Below are 25,448 nucleotides of genomic sequence, written 5' to 3' on the forward strand. Positions count from 1 at the left end.
GTTTATGTTTTTGTGGGACTATATTTCAATGTTCTTAACATGTTTCCAAGCCAGTGTCTTTATTAAGTAATTTACTATGCTTTGGTAAAAAACATGGACATGCTTTTTCTGAATACGTTGACTTGACTTGTAAAACAAATATGGATAATGAATCAATCAATTTTGTAGAGTATTAGAATTGTATTCTTAAATCTGAGTGAGGGGAGACTTTGTACAAGTTGAACCAGTGCCCGGCTGCACTTGTGGGCCAGTAAGCTGAAATTGAATCCTGCTAAGACAGAAATTGTGAATGAGTAGTTTCCAGGTCTAAGAATGAGGAACTTTGCCTATTCTAGATGGGATTGCACTTCCTCTGAATGAATATTGGGGGGCAGTGGGGTGATGAAGTAACCTGGGGATGTCATGCAGCAGTCAAGACTAAGCTGCTGCCTGGGCCACCCTGTTCTAAGGGATTGACCTAAGACAAACAGCAACAACAGTTTGTTGGTCACTGTGCCCAACAAACAGTGCATAGCATGACTGCCGAGACCATATAACACCGGTCTTGAAAGACATGCATTGGCTCCCAGTACGTTTCCGAGCACAATTCAAAGTGTTGGTGCTGACCTTTAAAGCCCTAAACGGCCTCGGTCCAGTATACCTGAAGGAGCGTCTCCACCCCCATCATTCTGCCCGGACGCTGAGGTCCAGCGCCGAGGGCCTTCTGGCGGTTCCCTCATTGCGAGAAGCAAAGCTACAGGGAACCAGGCAGAGGGCCTTCTCGGTAGTGGCGCCCACCCTGTGGAATGCCCTTCCAGCAGATGTCAAAGCGATAAACAACTACCTGACATTCAGGAGACATCTTAAGGCAGCCCTGTTCAGGGAAGTTTTTAACGTGTGATATTTTATTGTATTTTTGGTTTTTATGGAAGCCGCCCAGAGTGGCTGGGGAGGCCCAGCCAGATGGGCGGGGTATAAATAATAAATTATTATTATTATTATTACTATGATAGCATCTTTCCTCACGCTGCCCAGGGTTGGCTGCTCAGTTCATCATTTGCAAGAACTGCACTCAACACCTTGGCACCACCAACCTGAGCCAGTGTGCTAAGCAAAAACCAACTTGCAGCACAGCTGTAGCAGCCTCCCCCTTCTGCCCTTTATTGTGCCCTGTGCACTGACTGCCTAGTTTGGTGAAGGTGCACAGGAGCAACTCTGGCGGTCTATTGAAGGTTTTCTGTCGGGTTTTTAAAGAGCTGTCTTATGGTTATGGCTGGCAGACACATTAGATAGCAGAACATCATGTGTCATGGGGTGGTGATAGGCTCTCCTGAGAGTATGATCCTTAGCAGCTGACCAACCATCCGGGAGTTGCCAACCATTTGGGGCTTTTGGGCACACATTTGCAAACTGGGCAAATTGTTGTGGGCATCTTACACATCCCACAAGCAAGCACACTCCACAGCCTATTGTACTGGCTTTGGTAGAATGCTTCTTTCAAGCCCAGTTTCAGCAGGGAAAGGATAAAGGGAGAGGACCATGTGGGCACCGTGGAAGACCTCTCTGGGCACATCGCTTGGGACCAAAGCAGCAACACATTGGTAACATAACACAGTAAATGGGCAATGAATATTTGCATAATTTAGGAAATATAGTGTGTCTCCCCCTCCCCTCATATTTTCATCTCATAAAATGAAACTGCTGAGCATGCAGTGCAGCCCTACTAAATCAGGCGTGCAGTATAAAGCATTGGGTATAGTTAAAAGTGGTTTTTGGTGTGAGCTCCTGAGTGAGCCCTCAAAAGCTTTTCCAGAGGTGTGAATTCCAATGTGACAAAGCGTTTTCTCTCTTTCAGAATATGCAGAATTTTTGCACTGCAAATCCAAGAAGTTTACAGATTTTGATGAAGTCCGGCAGGAGATTGAAGCGGAGACAGACAGGGTTACAGGAACAAATAAAGGCATCTCTCCTGTTCCCATTAACCTGAGGGTGTATTCGCCACATGGTAGGTGTGGTTTTGTGCTCTGGATGAACCTTTTAAAAGCAGATATTACTGGACTGAATGCATATATTTGAGGGCTACTGGACTACTCAAGTATCCTGGACTGGAAATATTCAGTAAAATGGAAAACTATATCTTTGTTTTGTACTTAGGGAGTAAGAGTCTGTATATAGCTTAAGCTGTAGGAGGATGTGAAGGCATTAGATGCATTATTATGGTTAAAAAACGCTTTGGGGTCTTATTGTCGTGAGGACAACTAGCTAGATCTTCCTAATGGCTTCCTTCCATCCTTGTATGAAAAGACTTCGGCAAAGTTCCTTGAAGTTACAAAGCAAAACTTGATGACCTTCTCAAAAGGAAGTTCTTAACACTGTGCTCGTTTTTCTTTTCAGTATTGAATCTGACTTTGATTGACCTTCCGGGTATCACTAAGGTGCCAGTCGGTGACCAACCCCAGGACATTGAGTACCAGATAAAAGATATGATTTTGCAATTCATCAGCAGAGAGAGTAGCCTGATTCTTGCTGTGACTCCAGCCAACATGGATTTGGCCAACTCAGATGCTCTCAAAATGGCCAAAGAAGTTGACCCACAAGGTAAAAAAAATCCTCAATTTTTTCTCTTTCACCTTTTAAACTGATAAATTCCACACAAATCCATGGCAGAATACTGTAGGGTCTCCAAAATCTCACTCTGAGCTTCTCAGCTAAAATAATTGGGAAGCCCCAAATCATTCTAGGTAGAATATTCCAGTGCCAATGTGCTTTTTCTATGGTCCTTTGCCAGATACCTTTCTCTGCTAAAATGCTGGTCTTTTAAAGGAATTTTCTAGAGGATCCTGGGAACAGAATGATAGTAGCAGAAACCATAAGGTTAGGACAACTGGAACTTAAAATTGCAGGGCAGAACAAGATGGAATAATTCATAACCTTGGTGGCAATAATTAGTTTTGTGCATTATGAAGTAAAATAAAGAAATCAAGAGCTGTACAAAAGCCCTAATCGCACTGATGTGCAAAGTTGCTGTGCTAAGCTTATCATTTATTATAATATGTGTTATAGTTCCTGAGAACTTGTTTAATATCTCACCTGAATATTTGGATCATCTGTTGATCAGCTGTTCTGTTTCCCCCCCTCAGGCTTACGGACAATTGGGGTAATAACCAAACTAGACCTGATGGATGAAGGCACTGATGCAAGAGATGTTCTGGAGAACAAACTTTTACCTCTGCGGAGAGGTAGAAAGCTATTAAAACTTATAACTGATGGCTATTTGTGTGAATGAACTCAAGTACTGTAGCATTGATCAGATTCATAGACTAATAAAAAGAGTGTTTGCTAATCAGGCTTGAAGGAAGGAAGTACCTGGGCTCCAAACCATCATGCAGTGTGCATTTAATATGCACTCTGGGTAAGAAGGAGCAAATGAAAGTAGCTAGTTTTGAAGTTTGCTTGCTGTTTATCTGGTCCCTTTGTCATCCAGAGGATTCCTAAAGCACTCAGATGTACAGGGCTACTGGCAGTCAGCTTTCTTTTCTTCCTAGCATCTTTGGGTGCAAAATGTCAGCAGAATGCATATGGGACGTGATCTGCAACCAAGCTTCATGAAAAAGCCCAATATATTTGACATGAAGTTATCAGATTATTTATTCCACCCCCTCTTTTGGCAGGAAGCAGTCAGTGGTTGGAGCCGTATATTTTCATATACCTGTTGGAAACTTCTCATTTGCACAGTAGAAGGGACCTTAGTGATGATCCTAGCTGAGTGTTGTGCATTTAGAGCCAATTTGTGATCCTGATGAATTACTCTGGCTCTTGTGTAGCTTTTAACTTGATTAGCTTTGTCCAGATTTGATCTCTGTATAGGTCTGTATACTGTATAGTAGGAGATGACTCATCTCACCAGCATGAGCTCAGAGTCTGACAAGAGTGGATTCTTCATTACCCCTTCAATGAATATGCTTGCTATACTGCTCAATATCACAGTTCTGCATTTGAAATAAACAGTGCAAAATAGGCACATTTTCATATTTTATACTTGGGCTGTACCACTTGGTTTTCTGTAAATTTCTGAGTCACAGTGCTTTCATGTACTAAGGAAGACAATTTGTGACATCAGGGTGTGAGGCCAAGTTCCATGGGAAAGAACCATGCCGTGTAAAAATTCCAGCCAATGGCTGTTGAATGTCCCATTTCATCTCTGCATGGCTTCTTGTCTTTTCAATTAAAATAGGAGCAATAGGCCCTTCTTAATTTTAAGTGTGGATTGTTGTGGAAGCTAGGATTCCCCACTTCTTTTGTACCGTTGCAACTATGCGGCTTTCTGCAGTGGTTGCCCTGTTGTGTCCTAGCTGCTTTCTCTGCATTTGTACTGGGGTCCTGTGCAAAACTTAAGGCAAAAACTAATATATGGAGCTGTCCACTCATAGGCTACATTGGAGTTGTGAACCGGAGCCAGAAGGATATTGATGGTAAGAAGGACATCAGAGCAGCATTGGCAGCTGAGCGCAAGTTCTTCCTTTCCCATCCTGCTTACAGACACATGGCAGACCGCATGGGAACCCCTCACTTGCAGAAGCTGCTCAACCAGGTAGGCTGTTCCTGTGGCATCCTGGCTCTTTTGCCTGGCTCTTTAAAGTTGGCTGAACATCACTGTTTCCCCTTAAACCTTGCAGAGATGTTACATTATGGAGGAAGGTGGCTGGTAGCTCTCACCCCAATGTGATTCTCCTCCCTCACTTTTTCTTACTGAAAAAATAATAATCTGCTATTCTTCATTTTATAGCTGGTTTAAACATTTGAAAGAAACAGGGGAGAGCAGAAATAAGGGTCTTTGGTTTTTAGCTTATTTCTTTTTCAGGTATCAGCTTGTTGCTGACATGAAATAAGTATGTAGTCCTGCTAATCTCCCATCATACACAGTTTTCTCCGTGGAATTATTCCAAATGAATATGGATTAAACTTGCTGAAGCAGGAAAAGACCTGTAGATGGTTTCCATAAGCCAGTGCCTGTTTTGGAAGTGTTGAAAGGGCTATGCTGGGAGCAGCCAAGTTTTCTTTTAACTTTGTTCATCCCCAGGAGGGCAACAAGGAAAGGATTTTGGTGCTAGAAAGAAGGATAAGGTGTTCACCTAGGTGGTGGGCTTGCAGCTTTGTTAGGCTGAGATGGGGATTTAGGCATTCTTGGGGCTTATACCAAAGAATCTCAGCCTACTCCAGATTTAGAGTTCCATCACACCACAAAGGGGCAGCTGATGGATAGGAATTTTGGTAAATACTGGAGGCGGTTTTGGAAAATTGTATTAAGTTGAATTAATTTGGCAATGATTTGGAAAATCAATAAAAATAATTGGCAAAAAACAGCAACAGTTCCATCACACCACAACTCACCCACTGATCAAGAGCTAAAGAGACAGCCCTCGACCTAGCCGACTTGAAAGGGAAAGCTGCTATTATTCAGCACTAAGCAAAACTACTTATAATGATGTTGATATTAAATGATTCCTCTCTTTTTTCCATAGCAATTGACAAACCATATCCGGGAGACTCTGCCATCACTGCGTAGCAAACTCCAGAGCCAGCTTTTGTCCCTTGAAAAAGAAGTGGAGGAATACAAGAACTTCCGCCCTGATGACCCTACGCGGAAAACGAAAGCCTTGCTCCAGTAGGTCAAATCTACATTTAGCTGTGCCTCTCACAAGGGGAGCTTCCTTCCTTTGCTGTGTTGTGCTTTCAGAGGCTAGCTTTCATCTTGAGAAGCGTGAAAATGTAGGGTGGTATCCAACTAGTTTTACTCAGAGCAGACCTGTTGAAATTAATGGACCTAACTAGTCATGCTTATTAATTTCAGTGAGTTTATCCTAGGTAAAACTTAGTTGAATATCTGTGTTGTGGCAAACATCCAGTGTGCTTCCTCTGCTCATTTTTTACTTGTACGGCGTCATTTATGTGTAAGTTGCAGTTCACAATGTTGCATAAGGAAAAAAGTATGCATACTAGAGAGCATCCTTTTGGATCTATAGGATGCACAAATTACATGTGACTTTTGCATTCTTTTACATTCCACATTTGGTCGTAAAGTGCATGTGGAGTGGTATTTTTGTGTAGTATGGTTGTGGAGCAGCAAATCTTTTTTGAAACATAGTTTGAACTTGATCATCTTGACAAGACTGTTGGCCAAAGTTTGAGTATTTTAACATCTTACATTTTTATAATGGATTATATTATGATCAAATCTATTGTTTTTCAGCCTAATTGCATGTTTTGATTTTTCTAAGCAGTTTTCAGATGGCAGCATAAAAAGTTTTATTGTTGTGATAGTGATAGCGTAGTGTGTGCCAAAGTAGTGTACCAAATAAAGTCATCTCCTACTACAGTCACACCTCGGGTTAAAGTTGCTTCAGGTTGAGTGTTTTCAGGTTGCGTTCCACGGTGACCTGGAAGTAATGGAACGTGTTACTTCCAGGTTTCGCTGCTCGCGAAAATGATGTCATGCGCAGAAGCGGCGAATCGCAACCCGCACACACGCAGACATGGGTTGCGTTCTCTTCAGGATGCGAACGGGGCTCCAGAACGGATCCCGTTCGCATCCAGAGGTACCACCATATGTGTTTTTTGAAAGCTTCCTGGCAAAGAATTCGATTTCATACTTACATGCCAAAAGAAGTTGATCTAGTAAAAAGTGTTACCTTTCACTCTACATTCCTGATTGACTGATAATGGCTTCTGCTCATTCAACAGACTGTGGCATTATATCAACTTATATAAAAATTTGGTTTTAATTTATATCTGCATAGGATGGTCCAGCAGTTTGCTGTGGACTTTGAGAAGCGGATTGAAGGCTCTGGGGACCAAGTAGACACGTTAGAACTATCAGGTGGAGCCCGAATAAACCGCATCTTCCACGAAAGATTCCCTTTTGAACTTGTCAAGGTAAAAGACATGGGATTTTACCTCCTGGGGTGATTTGCGAGCTACTGCTGGAGGGCATTCCTGATAGAGACAATGCCCCCTACTGGAAGGATCAGACAGGTTCCTCTTAAGCCTTTTGCCACCTCTCCTGGGGGAAGAGTCATCCCTCTCTTGAGACTGACTGATTGCTGTTGGTGACAGTTGGGTCTTTCTTTTCTCTGAAAAAAGTCTTCTCATCTATAGACTTTTTAGTGTTTACTTTGTGCCAGTTTGTGAGTTCAGTGATTAAGTATGGTGTTTATGCAGGCTATAGCTGTGCATATGAGAGTACTGCTGTATTTTCAACCCACTGTTGACAATCAGCAAGACACATTTCCTCCTCTTAGCAGTGTTCTGTTGCTTGCTAGGAAAGAGCAGAGTCACAAGTGTCTGCTTTGGGCTGATGATCCAGACCCCTTTGGAAGATCTTATCTAATCATCCAAAGTTTTGGGCACAATTGGGGTCCCATCCCATAGAAGCAGTTTTATCCTTACAGAACAATATGGAAGAAGGCCATGCAACATGCACCTGCAGACCTAATTTCATTCAAGTCTAGGACACATAATGGGGCTTACTGAACGTATCTTGTCGTTATGGCAAATGGCAGTCCTTAAGGTTAAAATATCTTAACTTTGCACTCACATTTGTTAGCTGACCATTTGGTACTGACCTTGAGGTGTACTAAGGCAAACAAATGCCCTCTTCTCCATTCTCAATGTTTAAAAGAAAACAAGAGGCAAGTTTAGTTTTACTTACAGCCTGTTGACCTGCTCCCGGCCAGAGTGCTATTTCCAAAGCACATCCAACAGAAAAAAGGGAAGATTTCAGCTATTACTTTATATTGTTGAGTATCTGCTATGATGTGCTGATTTTTGTTATATTATGTTGCTTTGTGTATTTGTGGGCTGGTGAGAGTTGCAGTCCACAACACCTGGAGGGTACCAGCCTGAAGGCTGCTGTAGTGTGTTACATCTCTATTACCAGCCTGTCAGCACATTTTTGCTGAAAAACTGAGGTTTTAGTTGGCATCTTACTCGGCATCCAAAAATATCAAAGCAATACAATGTGAACAACAAAATAAAACAGCACAAAATACACTTCAAGTTTCACAGTGAAAACTGCCATTACAAACAGGAGAGGGTTTCAAGAACAGTTGCTTAGCTGCTCTGGTGCTGGCGGTCACTACTGTTGTTGTGTGTTAAATGGCCTTGTCTTGCCTGTAGGTTTGAGGTCTGGAGAACAGTTGACTACTCCCTGTAGTAGGGAAAATGTAGCAACAGACAGTAGCAGGAATAGCAATCTTAAGGTTAAAAAACAGTTAAGTTCCTGGGAAAGTTAAGTACCCCACCCACACACCCCATCAATTGACAGAGTGTTATGTTTACCAGTGAGTAGTCAATTGACAGTTCACACAAATGTCAGTTTTGTCCCAGGTGAAATTCAGAGGCTCTACTTGCACTAGACCAAGACAGAGCTTGCCCTTGGGTTGAATCACAGGGGATACATGATCCAGAATGCACTCCTTCTACTGAGTAGAATGGTCTTTGGCAAGTACGCTGTTCTTGGCTACTACATAATTTGTATCCTGGATCTTTGCATAAGTTTTCTCTAAGGTGTTTGGTAAGTATGGCTTCTCTAAGGAGCAAGCGTCTGAAGAAGAAAGGAGGGCCCCTCTTTGTGATCAACCAGCAATTTTGTTTCACCCGTTTCTACCAGCATTGGGGGCTTTTTGTCTTCTAGATGGAGTTTGATGAGAAGGATTTGAGACGAGAAATCAGCTATGCAATCAAAAACATCCATGGTGTAAGGCAAGTATAGGAACAGTAATTGATTCAATGCAGCACAGTATTATCTTGTTCTCCACTGATAAACTGTATGTAATGATAACTATCTGGGATGCAAAGGCAAGCTGGTAGTTGGTCTGAGATGCCTTCTACTGATGGTGGTTCCCGTTCTGCCCAAGTCAAAACGAAGAATGTCACTGAGAAGATGGAAAGGAAACAGAATGATGATCACCCTGTCGCTGTGCCTGGTACTTTACCAAGCCTAAAGGGAGGACCCTTCCTCTGCTTGGAGGAATTTGAGTGAGAGGCAATGAAAGAGAAAGTCCAGGGCTGTACATCCACTTGCAAATACTTCTAGCACAGCTCATCTGTCAGACAAAACAGCACAGCATTTCTGATTGGTGGCTTTTGCTTCCCCTCCCCTCCAGTTTCAGCACCCTTTATTTCATTTTGTTTATAGATGCAGCAATGGGAGACAAACTTGAACTCTTGTTAGGACTAAAGGCTTTTAATGCCCATATGAAATGGGCTCAGGATAGGATGTATAGGCCAGGAGTTTCTGTAGTTCTGTTGAAGAATGAACAGTTCCATTTACGCACTATCCTTTTGGGGCAATAGCACTCAAGATCCATTGCTTCAAGTGTAATCAACTTCTATTTATCTCCTCCCCCCTTCCACTATCCTTTATCTGTAATGTCTTTGCCCTGGCCAGCTTTTATTCTATCCTTTTTCTTGTCAAGGCCCTTGGTTTCTTAATTATTATCTGGGGGTGGGGTGGGGTGTTCTTTTCCTTAAAACCCATATCCTTGTGATTTTGTTTCTTGCCTGTCTGCCTCCTGTCTTATATTTTGATCTAGAATAAAAGGCTTCTTAGAAAGAAGAAACCCTCTGTAAACACCTACAGTTTATTTAGAATTCAATTTGCAAAAATGTCTTTCTGTAGCAAAGACTAGAGTTCATTCCCCTCTTTTGTCTTATCAATTTTTTTTTCATTTTCTGATGCCCTTATTCTACCTTTTGAACTTTATTATTTAAATGGGAGAGGGCTGGGTGCAGTGGAAGGTTTTAATAGTTGCGGGAGGGAATTGTGTTCTAGAATGTTGACAGTCTTTAAACCTGTTCTCTTCCCCCTCCTTGTTTTTCTTCTCCGCCATGTCTTGCCTTCCTTTCTCCTGCGTGTGGATGACTAGGACGGGGCTGTTCACACCAGACTTGGCATTTGAGGCCATTGTGAAAAAACAGTTGGTGAAGCTGAAAGAGCCTTGTCTGAAATGTGTCGACCTGGTTATTCAGGAGTTAATCAATACATTTAGACAGTGTACCAGTAAGGTATTGAACTAGCTGGAGGCAGCCTAGCCCTTTACTGAGTGGGCTGGGAAAACCTGCCAAAACTGCACTGTTCTAATCTGCTCAACTTGCCTAACACAACCTCCAGGAAGAGCTACAAGCATCTTCTAAAATCCTGATTGGCTGGTGTTAAGATGGGATTGGGGTTTACTCTGCAGGGGAGACTATCAAGTTTCATAGGCTTTTACAGAAATGTTAAACTGTCTTACAACATGGTCCAGATTGCAGTCTTGAAATTGTGGCTCACTGCAAGCAGGATTGGTCTGTGCTTTAAGCTTCTCCTGGTTTTATCCTCTGCCTGCAAATAGAAGCTGCTGTTAGCTCTCTGGAGGTTGGCTAGGTCTGTGGGTAGATTCTTCTTGGATCTTGGCCCTTCTCTAAGTGCATGGCTTCTTGATCTGCCATTTAAACCGCTCCCTCAGGTTTTTTGCAAAGTCATGGCTGTTAGAAGGTCATGCTGCTGTTTGGGCAAATTAGCTTCAAATGCACTGATTGGCATAATGAACCATTTCCAGTCTGAAGGCCATCTGTTGGGAATTCATTTCACTGTTTCAGTGTGGTTGTCCCATCTACATGCATATTGAAAAACTGACCTGTCAAAGAGCTAGCTTCTCCCCTGCTTAATTTGCTGAAATCGACAGCAGGGTGTACAAACTGAGGCTCCAGGATGATGCTGCCTAATTGTGTGCCCTCTGGACAAGAACTTTGATCTTCAGCAGAGTAGCGAAGGTGCTGCTCTTAAGAGCGGTTTACATTGCTTGCTTGTTACAGTGGTGTATGCTGTAGGACTCCGGGTCCATTTCTGACAAAGGAGTTGTGTGCTTTTGTTGTTATGTGAAGAAGCCAGCACTTGCTCTCCAAGGTCCTTCAAATCCCGACTATCCTGATGCAGCAGAATCTGCATCTGTCTTCTGGCCCACAAGGTATCTGAGTAGAGTTTGGGCAGCTTTCTTTAATTCAGATTCCAAAGGATTTTGTACAGGATTCATTCCCCAAAGAAGTGCTCCTAGTCTGAACAGCAACTGATGAAGCGGGGGGCAGGGAAGTGACAGAACTATGAAACAGGGAGCAATTTGGGACACCATTATGAGAGGATTGACTCTAAATCCAGGTTTCTCAAGACCTGAGGGTCACTTGCCAGGGGAAATATCATTCTTTGCAGGCGAAATGAGCCAGGGAAACAGAAATGAAAGGTTAAATGCTGATTGCTGAGACAGGCCTCATTCTTATGGATATGACCAGTCTTTGTTGACTGTACCACTTCAGATGATGGAATGCTCCTTATTACAGAACATTTTCCCCTTATAAAGAAGTAGCACATTAGAGAGAAGGGTGCTAGGCTTTCAGTTTTCCTGACACGTTAGTAGAGATACTGTTTTTATGTATGGAGGAACATTGATTCATGTGAGCCCCATTTTTAGTATTCCCATTCCAGGCACAAGTTGACTACAAACAGTCACAGTGTGGAATTCTAGTATCTTGGGCTCAAAGCTTCAGTAGAAGTGCTAATTATATCAGGTTGCAAGGTCAATAACGTGTTAATTGAAAATAGCAGCCATCACCAAATACTGTAAGTATACAGCTCTTCTCCCTCCTTCCATCTGCTAACAGATGCCTGCCAAGTACTGTTTCAGAACATGGAAGACTCTAGTGCAACAGTAGCCAACCTTTTTGCCAAGTTTGCCACAAATGGGATCACTCCAGTTGTGTTCTGTCGTTCTGTAGCCCCCCAAACCCATGCCCGAGAGAGTTTTGATTGTAGTCAAACATGATGGCGACCAGGCTGCAGAGTAGCTTGAGGTGGGCAGGGCATATCTGACTTGACACAGCCTGACCCTGAGGCCTTTCTGCCTCACTTTAGGAGTGCAACAAATTACTTGCGGCATCCTTGCCATAGATTAGCCATTCATATTCTAGAATCAAATGGGGAAGAGTAAGAAGCAAGCATGACCTGTTTTTTCAGTTTTGGGGAGCCGTTAAAAAAAACAGGTTTTTATCCACTTTGCCAAGCACACTCATACTGCAAGGGGCAGGCAGGACATAGTCCCTTTGCAGAAATACTTGAAGCTAATTTGAAGCCTGCTGAGCAGCTCAGCTCCTGGAAGGGAGTAGTTCCTTGTCAAGAGTTTGGCAATGCAAGAAGGATCTTCCTGAGGAAGTGCTGCTGCTTTTTCCTTTGCACATTACTAACCTTTTGAATCTCTTTCTTCCCCTTTCTGTCACTTTTTTTTATTTTCCTGCTTTTCTTCGGAATCTCTCCTTTCTGTTCGCGCTTTCTGCATGGTGCAGGACGGGGCTCTTCACACCTGACATGGCTTTTGAAGCTATAGTGAAAAAACAGATTATAAAGCTCAAAGAGCCCAGTTTGAAGTGTGTTGATCTGGTGGTCTCAGAGCTGGCCATGGTCATTAAAAAGTGTGCAGAGAAGGTAATGAGTCTCTACTCTTTTATTTCCCCTCCCCATCTCCCTCTCACCTGGAATATGGCTACTTGCGGTGCCCAGCTAAAAGGAAGTTTGAATGCTTTCAGTGAGGGCAGTCTGTGCCTGAGCAGAGCCAAAGCCACAGCAGCTGCCATTCTTTTTTCATTATTTGAATACTGCTTTTATGTTTCAAGAAATCTCAAAGCAGTTTACATCTCAGTAGAAATCACTTAATTGTATAAAAATACATAATAATAATAATAATGGGAGGGGCAGCTGCATCCTCTCTGAGGAATGTCCATCAGACTGTTGAATTGTCCAGTTTGGCTTCACAGCAGGGTCCCACAGAGACATTGTACTGGTGTTGCTTGGACCGTAGCAGCGGTAGTCGATCATGCTTTGAAAAGTGGCTAAATCTCAGGAGCACTTCCTGTAATACAATACTACGTTTTTCAGCTGCTCTGTGCCAAAAGAAGCTTGTTTCAGCGCTGAAGCATGAAAAGAGCTCTGGCATTTATCTGTTCTAAGAGTATCTTGGCAATATGTAATCACTACCTTCCACAGTGACTTGTGGGTAGGCCTATCATTTAATCAAAAAGAAAGCAGCTCTCATTCTTTTTCCTGTGGCACTAAGAAGCCAGTCTCATGTGTTCCTTCTGCTAAACTCCAGAGGTCTTGGGCTGTTTCCCAGAAAAAAAGCCATGGGGAGCATAGGGTGCACATCCAACACCCAGAAAAACGTTTTGTATCTTTATTAACTGGCAAAAGAAAACCCACTCCAAATCCCCCTTACTTTGTGCCTTAGCCCTGTCCCAGTGGTAAAATTGAGAGATAGCCCAGCCTCTTCTCTTCTGCTCTCTATATGTGTGTCTATAATTGATGCTTAAGACTGCAGTGATCTGATCTCTTCTCCGCTTGTCCTCAGCTTGGTTCTTACCCTAGGCTTCGAGAAGAAACAGAGAGAATTGTTACGACATACATCAGAGAACGAGAAGGGAAAACTAAGGACCAGGTGAGCAGGTTTTTTGTTTACTCACCAAATAACCTCTGGGCTGACTGAGAATAGTAGAATCAGAATCTACAACGACTTTCTCAACTGACAATCACAGCAAAGTGAACCCCTTCTTTGCTCAGCTTTCTCAGGGTTTCCACTGAGCTGGAATTGCTTGTTATAGCAGTGCAGAAAGTACCGAGCTCTTGTGTGGCTATGCATAAGAAGATAATCAAGGCAAGGTCCTTTTCACAGGCTTCAGTGTGCAGAAGAGTAGTCTAAATGGGTTCTTTCTCATGATGTTGTCATGCAGCTGAGCTGGTTTTGTCTACTCTCCAGATTCTCCTGCTGATTGACATAGAGCTGTCCTACATCAACACTAACCACGAAGACTTCATTGGATTTGCCAAGTGAGTATCTGCTACCAAATAAACACCAAGAGATGCTTGGCTCGCATGTCACAGTAAACTGCAGTTAAATGTTTAACTACGGTCTAATGTGAATGGGCAGTGTGGAGTCACATATTATCTAAGTCCTGCTCAGTGAATAGCAAGCTTGTAGTTTGTTGTTCCTAGCGTTGAGTCGAGAAGAAGCAAAGCAGCATGCATTAGTACACTGCTCATTCATTGCAAATCATAGTTAACTAGAGTTGCCCCCACCCCTTAAGCAAGGGTTCGGTTCTGATTCCCCATGTGCGTAAGAGAAAATCGCGTAACTGGGGAGCACCCTCTAAACACACTTCAGGCTCCCTCTCTGCTGCTCTCTCTCCTATCCTTAGGAAAATTACTATATCCCAAAACATCCACAACTAGAATTGAAGCTGTGGGGCTGGCTGGAGGATGTGTGGGAAATTGCCTGCTTCTGTGCTACCACTCGCATCAGCTGTTAGGCAGGGAAGCTGAGCAGCGTAAACAAAGCCCTGCTGTGCCTCCAATCTCTTTGGGGCTTCCTCCGCTCTCACTGACTTTGGGCTCCAGGGAGGGCCTCCTCATGAGCCATGAGGACTCTCCAGCTCTCTCCCACCAGGGTTTGAATTAAATTATTTATTTCCCAGTGCTGTGCATATACAGTTGCACGTAAATCTGTTGTTGCGGGGGGGGGGGGGTTCTGTATTAATTATGGTTTAACATTGCATGTGAATCAGGCCACTGGGAAACATTATACGGCCCAAATAGTACTGCTGATGTAGGAAATGAGATTTTTTTTGGGCCAAGCAGAAGAGAGCATCTTGTGATTGGATGGCTGCCTGGTAGTACAGATCTTGTGACTTGGGTTAACCGAAATCAAATAACTAGAAGCTGAAACTAGTCATGTGTGGTTGAGATCAAACTTGCATTTTGGAGAAGTTAATGAACTTAAATCTCAAATGCTTGATGAAAAGGTAACAATGAGTGAGATATGTGTGTGAGAGAGAGGGAGGGAGGGACAAAACTTATTTTTGGCTTTCCTTTGTGACCTATCCTATTTTCGGAGCAAGCAATTTGGGTGCTTTTTTTTAAAAAAAAGCCAGTTAAATGAAAACAATTATTAGATCTTTATCACTTACAATGACTTTAACCTGCCCTATCACAAAGACATGTCTAACTAGCAAAAGGCAGCCAAAATAGGAAGGTCTTACGCCACTTCAGAAATACTATTTGGCAAGTCTCCCAGGAAAGTGCGCAATGCAGCCTATGGGAATGCCTCTGCATATTGAGTAGCCTGACGTTCTGCACTAATAATGTTGAGGGTAACCTCATGTGAGCTATTGTAAGTTGTGTTGGGAAATAGGAAAGGAGAATTGCTTGTAGGCATGTAGGGCTCCAGGGCTTTGTAGGATAAAAGCACTTTGCATGGTGCTCTGAGGGACATAGGGAGTTATGGAAGATGATGGAGGACTGATGCATTGTTTTCAGGGTGCCTGCCATCACAGCTGTGATGAAGTTTGAAGTAAGCAATTGCAGTCCCTTAGTATAGCACGTTACAGTGATCTTATCTTAGGCTTTCAAATTCAAAAATAATGGTTGCAGAATCTAAATATGGCAAAAGGGAGTGCATATTTTTTCCCATGTGGAAAGCACGCTTGACTTAGAAGTACAATCTGGACTTCAACATGCAACAGCCAATTCAGAAGCCCCTTGGGGTCTGGTGATTACAGTGGTGCCTCGCAAGACGAAAAGAATCCGTTCTGTGATTCTCTTCGTCTAGCGGTTTTTTCGTCTTGCGAAGCAAGCCCATTGATGAATTAGCGCTATTAGTGGCTTTTAGCGGCTTATCAGCTTATCGGATCAGCTGATAAGCGGCTTAGCGGCTTAGAAAAAGGGGGGGAGGGGGGAAAACCCGCAGGAACTCGCAAGACATTTTCGTCTTGCAAAGCAAGCCCATAGGAGATTTGTTTTGCGAAGCACCTCCAAAACGGAAAACTCTTTCGTCTAGCGAGTTTTCCGTCTTGCGAGGCATTCGTCTTGTGGGGCACCACTGTACTTTTTAAAAATTTTCATCTTGTCACCTCTGATGCAAACAGGTCTTTAGATAAAGGACTCAAGGGTGGGTACCCTTCAACACTGATGAAAATATATATCAGTTGTCTGCAGTTACCCTGACTTCCCCCAGTACTATTTTTATCCAGCTGTCACACACCCTTTCTAGTTAGCTTTCTGCTTCTGCTTTTTCCCATTAGATCTTACTTGTTTCTTCATGGCTTGCCTCATTGTACATTTACATTTGGTTCCCTGAGTCTGTGCCTCCTTTTCCTCTGTGATTGGACAGACACTTCCAGTTTTTAAAGGAAGTGTCTTGCTTTTTCTAGCCGCCTTGACTCTTTAGACATGTTGGCATCTAGTTTTGACAGGTTTATGTGCTTTCTAACATACGGGATGTTTGGATTGATCCTGTTTAAAGCAATTATAAACTCCAGCTTCCCAAAGAATCAGACCTTCCTAGTGTTACATTTTAGTCTTTTAAATTCTCATTCATAACTTTCCCGCTAGTTGAGAACGTAAGTGTGTTGATAGCATTACGTCTAATAAATGAAGCATCGCAAATCAAAATGCCAGTAACCATTGTGAACATTACTTTACAACCATTTTGTTGTCAAATGAGCCTCACCAACTAGGAAAATGACCAAAATGTTCCTGCAGATTATATCACCTGCAGATGATTAGTAGTCTCTCCCTATAGTTCTACTTGTCTTGGAGGTGGCAGTGTTTCTTAAAAAGCTATTTTGGTGGTCATGAACTTACTGCTTACATAAATCCTAGGATCCAGTATCTTTTGACTGTTTCCCAGTGCCATTCTTCTAGCTGACTCCTGATTTCTCTTTAGTGGTCTGTCTAGATACCATTCTATTCACAGCCTTCGTAACAAAACAGAGCACATACCGTTCACACAAATTATGTATACCTTTAATGATGTACTTGTAAATGATCAGATCTTCCATGAGTGACTCCCAAGAAATATCCTAGAGTTACACAAAGTTATGGCTACATTTATGTGGAATGGCGCTTAATTTCTTCAGTGTGGTGTCCTTGTGCCTTAAGGTTATAATTTCCCACACCGTTACAGGAACAGCCATCATGGGATTGAGACCTTTCCCCCTATATCCCTAGAAATCTCCACTAGGTGCCTTTGTGAGTCTTTTCCTGTTCCTCAAGCTCACCACTGTAGTTCTAGCTGCTAAAAAAACCTGCTTGTTCTTTAAGATTCAGAAGCTTATTGCTGTGTGCACACCCACAGCCTCTGCACAGAATAGACACTTCTATATATGATGCTTAGTGTAAAAATTAGGACAACCTGTACTCACTTGCCAGCTTTCAAGCATGTGAATTAAACACATTTGTAACATTAATATGAATGTAAGATAAAATACTACTTTTTCTCTTTTCGCATAAAACCTTTCATGTTCATTTTATAAATGTAATATATGAAGTACTCCTGATTTTTTTTGTAGGGGCCTGTAAACAGAATTTTCAGGACATCAAGACCAAATGATCTCAGTAGAAGGTCCCTGAACCCTTACCACTTGTTTCCCTTTTATTCTGTAATGCTGCTCCTAGAACTTATGTTATTGGATGACTTAGAAACACCCTAAATGCATTTTAAGAAATGCTGTTTGGCATCAGCCCAGCAAGCAGCTCAGGCATAGTGTCCTGTTCACATACTCCTTCCATTCCCCATCTCTCTCTCTCCCCCCCTCTCGTGTAATTTGTGTGCAGTCTATTTATGTATCTTTTCACACTTAATTTACAGTTCCTTCTTTTTCCTTCATCTCACGTTTCTCTCTCTCTTTGACTCACCTTGCTCTTCCCTCTGGATGCCTCAAACCTCTCCCAAATCTCCCCAGCTGTTACACTGAGCAGCGCATGGTGGCTGGGTGCGTATCTGCCTGTGAGAGTTTATCCTTATTAGGTCTAGAATGTAGCTTGCCTAACCCTTTAGAGAACTTGTTGAAGGGGCTTTATGAAGACTGTGGTGAGGATTGGTCAGTAGAGACGTGTTCCCATAAATCTGCTCTCCAATGGCAAGTGCCCCTCACCCTCTGGCAAGCAGAGTGGCCGGTAGCGTGTAGGTCCTCTCACTTGAAATTTCATTTGTGCTGCATATTAGACAAAGTAAGCAACAGCAGGAATTTGTTTTGAGAAGAAATTAAAAAGAGTGGAAGAGATTCTTTCCTTTCTCTGGGTGGCACAATCCAGAAATAGCCTTTCCCTTTCCTAAGCCTTTTGCATGTCTAAGTCAACTAGGGAGAAGAGAAAGGCATAGTGGTAAGCATAGTAATGGTTGGCTAATAAGATATATCAACATTATGGAGCCCTGAGTGGCTAGCCTTGGAACACATAGTTAATGTGTGTGTTCTGTGTACATGTGCATGTAACTGGTAGGAGGCAAGCTGCACCCAGCCAGCAGAGGACCCCAGAATTATTCCACTAATTAGTTGTGAAAATTGACAACCCTGCAAGACAGTCTAACATCCCATTGATTGAAACACTAGGGTGTTCTCTCCATATGCTACCAGGCAGGTTCTTTCAAGAAAAGATTCACTGGGGCCTGGACTAGGCAGTGTCTTCCACTTCCTCCCTAAAGTCTTTTGCCTCTGTAGTGTGCAGTCACAGGTTCAAGGCCCTGTCTCCCTCTGGTTTAGATCTGAAGTGGGATATTTCAGAACCGCTGTGAATGTATAGAGTGTCTTTGTGGTGGAAAAATCTGTCGTACGGCATGTATCACTTCAGCTCCATTGCTGGTGAACTTTCTCCTTCGAGGGTTGGCATTTCCCTATCTGCACCTCTAATTTTGCTTGACTTGAACAGGAATGAATGTGTTGGTGATTCTGTGTATCTAACATGCAAGTTTACCTTTTTTTCCACACCCAGTAGGCATGTTTAATGTAAAGCCATCTCTTTTCTTGCAGTGCACAGCAAAGGAGCACCCAAGCAAATAAGAAAAGAGCGATCCCAAATCAGGTACTGATGCATGTCTCCTTCCTTTAGCCAAGTAGAACATAGTTTCAGCATACTAAGTCCAGCCTGTTGGGCACACTGTGTAGTTGTGCAGAGTTGAACAGGCTTGTGAACATGGCATAGTTTTATAAGAAGACGTGCCACCCTTGCCTTGTGTCATTTGAAGACAGAAAATGACTTGGAGCTGGTCACAAGGTGCAGAAAGTACAGTGCCTCCACCAGAATAAATCATTTATCCTTCAGTTGTGACCACAAATCTATGCCAATATGAACACAAGTAGAAGAGAGAAACTTCAAGGCAAAAGAATAAAACAATAAAGGAACATTTTCAGTCTTGTGTCCCTTTTGTTTCTGAGCAGCAAGACTTGAGCAAAGGACTGGAAACAAAACTGGTGCATAAAGTTAGTCTCTATATAATGTATCTGCGTATGTTAATTCTTGTTTGGAAAGACAGTAATGGAACATTAACACTGAACAATTATAATTAATTGCATGTAACTTTTTTCTTTTACTGTTTTTTTCTGCTTTCCCTTTTTTCCAACCATTTTTGTGCTTCCTGCTTCTCCCTTCCCCTTCTACTCTCATTATTTGATTTTCTTCACTGTTCTGTCCCCTCATCCTGCTTTTCCTTATTTTACCTGCACCACTAATTTTGCCAACCTGTAAAGGGTGAGATACTGGTAAGTACCTGTATAATGTGCTAGTGACTGATTTGTAAAATTTGGTGATGGAGACTTCCTTGCCCAGCAAAAGTAAAGGTCCCCAAGTTGGGTAACCTCTTTGCCTCAAACAAAGTGCACTTAATTGTACAGAAAAGCAAGCAACTTCAAATGGCATTCCAGGAGATCCAGGCATGGGAACCATCTTTCTAAATTTAGTTGCTACTGTTGAATTCTTGGGCTTATCAAGTAGGCAATGAATGAAACTGTAAGTAGTAAAGGTAGCTTTCTGAACCCTTCATTTTAGCCTGAGGTTTGATTTTAGCCCTAACCCTCCTTGGATCAGAAATCAGGTGACATTGTCCTTATTTAATATCTCATCTTCATGCCTTTTCTTCAAGCTGACATATACGGCTGAAAGGAGATCCACTTAGCTGGAGTCCAGTGACACTCAAGCAACTGAGACTTGTGAGTCTTAGCTATAAAAGTAAGCATGAGGCTGCCAGACTTGGGTATGACACCCACCATACCAACAGAGCACAATGGAAGGATAAAGGTGCCAGTGAACCTTGGCTGGTAACTGCAGCATTCTGAGCTTCTGCTCTGTCTGCTAGCATTCCTGGTTATTTTCTCCCTTGAGACCTTGTGTTCTTCCTACCTGGTGAGACTCAAGTGGCCAGCATCATGTATTGTACTATGTTCTACACCCAGCTTGGTCGGCAGTTGTCACAAACGTACTCCATGTTAGTTTTCATCTTGATGTGTTCATATCTCCATCTAAAATCTCAGCTGCTGCTGCCTTCTCTATAATTATTGAGGCACAGAGATATTTGCTTGTCCTATCATTACTATGTGGCCCTTTCCCTTGTCTGGTGAGACCAGTGTTGCTCTATGCTTTTCCTTTAAGTGCACTAGATTCTAAGAAATGTGGGTGGATCGGTTGCTCCATGATTAAACAAGCTGATACAGCCCTTTGAACTCATAGTCCCTGAAGGATGTGTTGTGGATGGGAATCTTGGAGTTGGAAATCAAATGGTTACATTGCTTACTCTACAAGAAAATGGAATCGCCAGAAACTTTTGGATGTAAGTGAGAAGAACAATTCTTAATAAAACAGATGCAGAGGTGCTCCTCCTCTCATTCTGTCCTGGAAATAATTTTCACATGTACTTGGTGCAAGAATATTGCACTATGTACTATTGTACATATGTGACACATATGCTAGCTTTGATGCATATGTGTTAACTTTGCTCAGTTCGGAGGTGTGGAAGGTTTCCTATTCAAGTGCTATTTCTACTGGGCAAAGAATCTCCTCTCAATTCCATATTCTGATCCAGTGGACTAGAATGCTGAGAGAGTTTAAAATCAGTGGCATAGCATTCCCCTGGAATCCCAGGCATCCTGTCAGTTCTCATCATTATACCCTGTGTTTCAAAGAGTCTGAAAGTGCTGACGCATCCATTTTCATGATATTCTAAGCATAACTGCAGACCTCAGAGCAGTAATTCTCAAATAGTGTGCTGAAAGTAATTAGAGGTTCATACGAACTCAAATCAACCTTCCATGGAGAATGCTGCCCATGTGCTTGCATGAGCTACAGTTTCTGACCAGGAAGCAACCTGTGAACAGTAACTCATTCTAGATGGGCTCCTTTGAAGGCAGTTAATTCTTACTCTTACACTCTAAATTTTAATTCGGCAAACCTAGCAAGAGTTTGAGAAACACTGCCATAGTACCTCCTGAGGGTCTGCATATTTGCCATGTCTCCAATTCCAATGCAATCCCTGGTCTTCAATTCCCAATCTTCAATCCCTGGCTTTGAAAATGTGGTTTGTGCTTCAGTAAGAGGAAGGTGGAGATCTGACTGGCTGGGCTGTGTTTGATTTTACTAAAAGTAGAAGGTGAAACTTACTTTTCAGGCAACACTTTGGATCGAACTCCTCCTCCTGCGTTTGAGAGGCAGTTTGGAGTTTTAAATGAACACTCTGTTCTTCTTTCCTCAGCTTCTTGTAGGCCTGTCTGGGTGGTGGTGGTAAAATAGCAGGCTAAAGAATAAGGAGATTGATTCCAGGAACATTTTTTTTGTCCATACTGCCCAAAACTTGCCCTGCTGCACACTTTTTGCCCCCAGCTTATCCTCTAACTCAACATAGCTCTTTAAAAACACCAATTTAGACAAGTCTCTTTTCTCAAGTTGGCAGCAGAATTGGCTTCCCTTGAGCTGATGCCCCTTGACTGGGCTCCTCAAACTCAGTTACAACCCTGTGTGTCTTTTTGGGGGTCTTTGGTTTCTTCTTCCACATGTGTCTCAAGGTCTCTCTCCTTCTCTACTGCCTTCTGGCCACTCTTTGCCTCCATTCTTTTAAAAGCTAATTGTATTTAAAATGTGACTGACTTCTGATCCTGAATCTTTTTAATTAAGAGAAATGCTTCACAGAGAGGAAATCTGACCTGACTCCCTTTCCTATGTCTGGACTTGACAACACCTTCCATTCCTCTGCCAAGTTAATTTGAATTAAAATATAGTTCGCAACAGCCCATGCCCACCAGTGCTCCACTCCTTCTGTGTGTCTGCCACCTTGGTATTTATGTTAGCAAGAAGCTGAGCAGGTCTGAAAAGATGAGGAAGCCTGATTGATAGGTATTTCTTTGTCCTCATGCTTTTTCAGTGCTGGTTTTGAAAGCTTAAGCACAGGCCAAGCCAAATTCTCTGTCCCTTTCCAGAGCTGCTCAGCAATCCTGCCTCTAACATCTGTAGCTTTTGTATCTAACAGTTGAATCATCACCATTAGGTTTGCTCTCTTTCTCCAAAGTATACTTTAGCCTGGCTATATTTAAATGATTTAACCTATAGACTACTTCCTTTCCAGTCGGCTCATTACTAATATTTATGGTGGTACTAACTTGGGTAGAAAACGTTTTACGTGTTTTGCTGTTTGGGCTTCCTTCTGAAAGGAAAAGTATAGTTCAGACATAAAAACGAATAAATGACAGAGCAAAGTGTATTTGTTGCTGTGTCTTTCCTCCAAAGGCCCACACAGGAGGTGGGGTGTTGATCAGGTATCCTAAAGAGATACTTTTCATCCTAGCAGAGAGAAAAAGTAAAACTCATCTGTTTTGTGTTGGGTTAAAATTAAAGCAGCTTGTTGAACTATCTAGCGTGCTCAAGGTTATTGCAGGTTTGGTGAGTCTTGCAGGATATTCTCAGCAGCCCATCAACCACCATAAAAAATCTACAGGTCTTGGCTATTTCCCCATGAAATTAAGAGCGGTTCTGTCCAGTTGCTTGGCTGTAAATGATCGTTCTTTGCTTAAATATACACAGCTACTCAGATGTTCAAATCATAGTTCTGAGGGCAAGTGGTTCATCCTTAATACTTTGCAAGCCCTATGAAGTGAATTGATCCTGGCCACTCTTAGTGAACAGAGGTGTAGAAACTCAGGGCTGAACAGGGGGCTAGATCCTGGACCTAGGACTGGCTCGCCAATTGCTTTGCTGGCTTTTATTCCAATAAATTTATAATGAGCTCAATGACTTGGCGCCAACATATTCAGTGGAAGGGCTAAAATCCTTCCAACATTGGGGATTTGATTGTTGGGCAGATTTTGGGATGCCTTACAGGCAACGCTAGGTGTTGCTTTTGGCTTGTGCCAGGCAATTAGAATTCCTAGCGTGGCATGGTGGCTAGACTAGTACATTCCAATGTGGAAGTACTCACTCAAGTTAACACAACTGTTTAAAACATGGTTTAAACTCTTTGGGCAAGTATTGACTTAATCTGTTTGCAGGATACTTTTATTCTGAGCTTTTCAGAGCAGTGGTTTTCAGACTTCCTTTCTCCAGGGCATCCTTTCTACATCATTTATCTGAGGAGATCCGGTGTTCTATGGAAGATTCTAGGGTACATACTAGGCAAGGGTGGGCTTGTGGGATCTACTCTTATTTTTTTACTGAAACCCAGTAGTCTGCCAATCAGAGCTCAGGTTCAGAGTAGCAGCTAGTGAGCAGTTGGAGTCTGGTACATAATAGTGACTCAGTGGGTGAAGCAAATTGTCTACTACACCCTGTGAGTCATTCACTGGGACAGCTTGCGTTGTCTGCCTCTGAGTTACAACAGATCAGGGGTTCTGACACACTACTCTAATACTGTCCTAGCAGACCTGCACAAAGACATATTTAAAAGCAACCAGTTAATACATGTATGTTGCATTATTATTTATTTGATTTCTTACATTCCCTTCACTGTAAGGTCCCAGTGCCGATCACAGCAATATAAAAATATAGTATTAAAGCCAGTTCAAACAGCTCTAGGTAAAAGAACATAGAGGCTGAGAGAGATTTCCAGCCATGCCAATGATACAGTGGTGCCTCGCAAGACGAAAATAATCCGTTCCACGAGTCTCTTCATCTAGCGGTTTTTTTGTCTTGCGAAGCAACCCTATTAGCGGCTTAGCGCTATTAGCGGTGTAGCGGATTAGCGGCTATTAAAGGCTTAGCGGCTAAAAGGCTATTAGCGGCTTAGAAAAAGGGGGGGAGCGGGGGAAAATCGGAACACTCGCAAGACGTTTTCGTCTTGCGAAGCAAGCCCATAGGGAAATTCGTCTTGCGAAGCAGCTCAAAAACGGAAAACCCTTTCGTCTAGCGGGTTTTCCGTCTTGCGAGGCATTCGTCTTGCGGGGCACCACTGTACTTTTACTTGCAGTTTTGCTTACTATAGTTGTTTTTGTTGATGATGATATTAAAATGCTGGGTGGCTTCCAACAAATGAAAACACAGTAAGTCATCAAACATTAAAAACTTTCCTATACATGGCTGCCTTCAGATGTCTTCTAAAAGTTTGTTTATTGGAAATCAGAAAACTGCTGATGTACCGTAAATGGTTCAGATCTACTAGTAGACACCTAGCTACGTGTTTGCACCGAGATCATAGGCCTATTAGGTTTCCTCATTGCTATTGAAGGATGCTTTGTCTGGCTGTCCATTGCAGGAAAGACTGGAAGTGATGGGCAAGCTGCCTTTCAAAGTAACTTGTTCATCACTTTTGATCAGGGAAAGCTTCTGAAAAACTCCAGAACTCCCTGCAACACTAAATGAAAACAACCCTTTAGAGAGAGGATAGGATGCAAATGTAACTAATTAACATAAACATTTCTTGTTGTTGCCCAATTGGAAAAGCCAAGCCTTGGGGCTTCCTTCAGGATAAAGGAATGCCGTCATCCTAGAGCCAAATGTCTTGAGGACAAATTATCCCACCAAGAGGCAGACAAGCATCAGTACTGACATTTCAACCGTTAACCTCGTTTACGTTTTCATTTTGTGACCTGTTGGTTAGCCAGGCAGTAGCAAAGAACTGGCTCCAAAACATTTTGCTCGTAGCTCTGGCGAAGTCACCTGTGAGACTGGTGTGACTTCATCAGGTGGGGAGCTGCCCCTTCAGGCAAACTGAGAGTGTGTCATTAGTGTGAAATGCAAGACGAACTGAGTAACTGAGTGGTTGTTTGCAAATAGGAGTAAAGGTGGTTGGAAACAACTGGCTGCAAGCAGAGTTGTGGCCTGCACAGCTCCTTTTTCATCCTCTTCAGTTTCACTAGATCTGTGGCTGCTTTGTAAGTTGCAGACATGGATACTTGAGGGTTGCCACCAACGTACTCTGGCTCCTGCCTGCATCTTTTCAGGGGGTTCTTGTGAATGCTATAAGCGGCCATAAGCTGATGGGTTTCACTGCCATGTACTATATCATCATATATTTATGAGGGACCTCATAGACATCTATAAGCAATGTTTTTGCTGTAAAGAGAAGGAGCTCCTGTCCTGTTTTTATTTCTGGCAATACCCGTTCATCTGTCAGTGAGTCCTGGACTGCTACACAGAGTTCCTT

The 25,448-nt window shown here is 42.6% G+C and overlaps 1 protein-coding gene across 14 annotated transcripts in view; it reads left to right on the forward strand.

Annotated features, from left to right (window-relative positions):
• Positions 1-25,448, forward strand: part of DNM2 (dynamin 2) — a 63,530-nt gene that overhangs the window by 17,313 nt on the left and 20,769 nt on the right. For 5 of the 14 annotated variants that reach the window (XM_083483364.1, XM_083483352.1, XM_083483351.1 and 2 more), the window contains 11 exons: positions 1,835-1,984; positions 2,374-2,577; positions 3,120-3,218; positions 4,410-4,570; positions 5,502-5,644; positions 6,777-6,912; positions 8,672-8,739; positions 9,906-10,044; positions 13,410-13,496; positions 13,815-13,885; positions 18,862-18,925. In XM_083483364.1, the coding sequence (XP_083339490.1) occupies positions 1,835-1,984; positions 2,374-2,577; positions 3,120-3,218; positions 4,410-4,570; positions 5,502-5,644; positions 6,777-6,912; positions 8,672-8,739; positions 9,906-10,044; positions 13,410-13,496; positions 13,815-13,885; positions 18,862-18,925 (1,322 nt within the window). Of the gene's footprint in view, positions 1-1,834; positions 1,985-2,373; positions 2,578-3,119; positions 3,219-4,409; positions 4,571-5,501; positions 5,645-6,776; positions 6,913-8,671; positions 8,740-9,905; positions 10,045-12,351; positions 12,491-13,409; positions 13,497-13,814; positions 13,886-18,861; positions 18,926-19,578; positions 19,591-25,448 lie in introns of all 14 variants that reach the window. The other 9 variants (XM_083483353.1, XM_083483360.1, XM_083483361.1 and 6 more) reach the window with 4 other exon arrangements.

This window comes from Podarcis liolepis (assembly GCF_965112155.1).
Source record: "Podarcis liolepis genome assembly, chromosome: 17".
In the NCBI taxonomy this organism is placed as follows: Eukaryota; Metazoa; Chordata; class Lepidosauria; order Squamata; family Lacertidae; genus Podarcis; species Podarcis liolepis.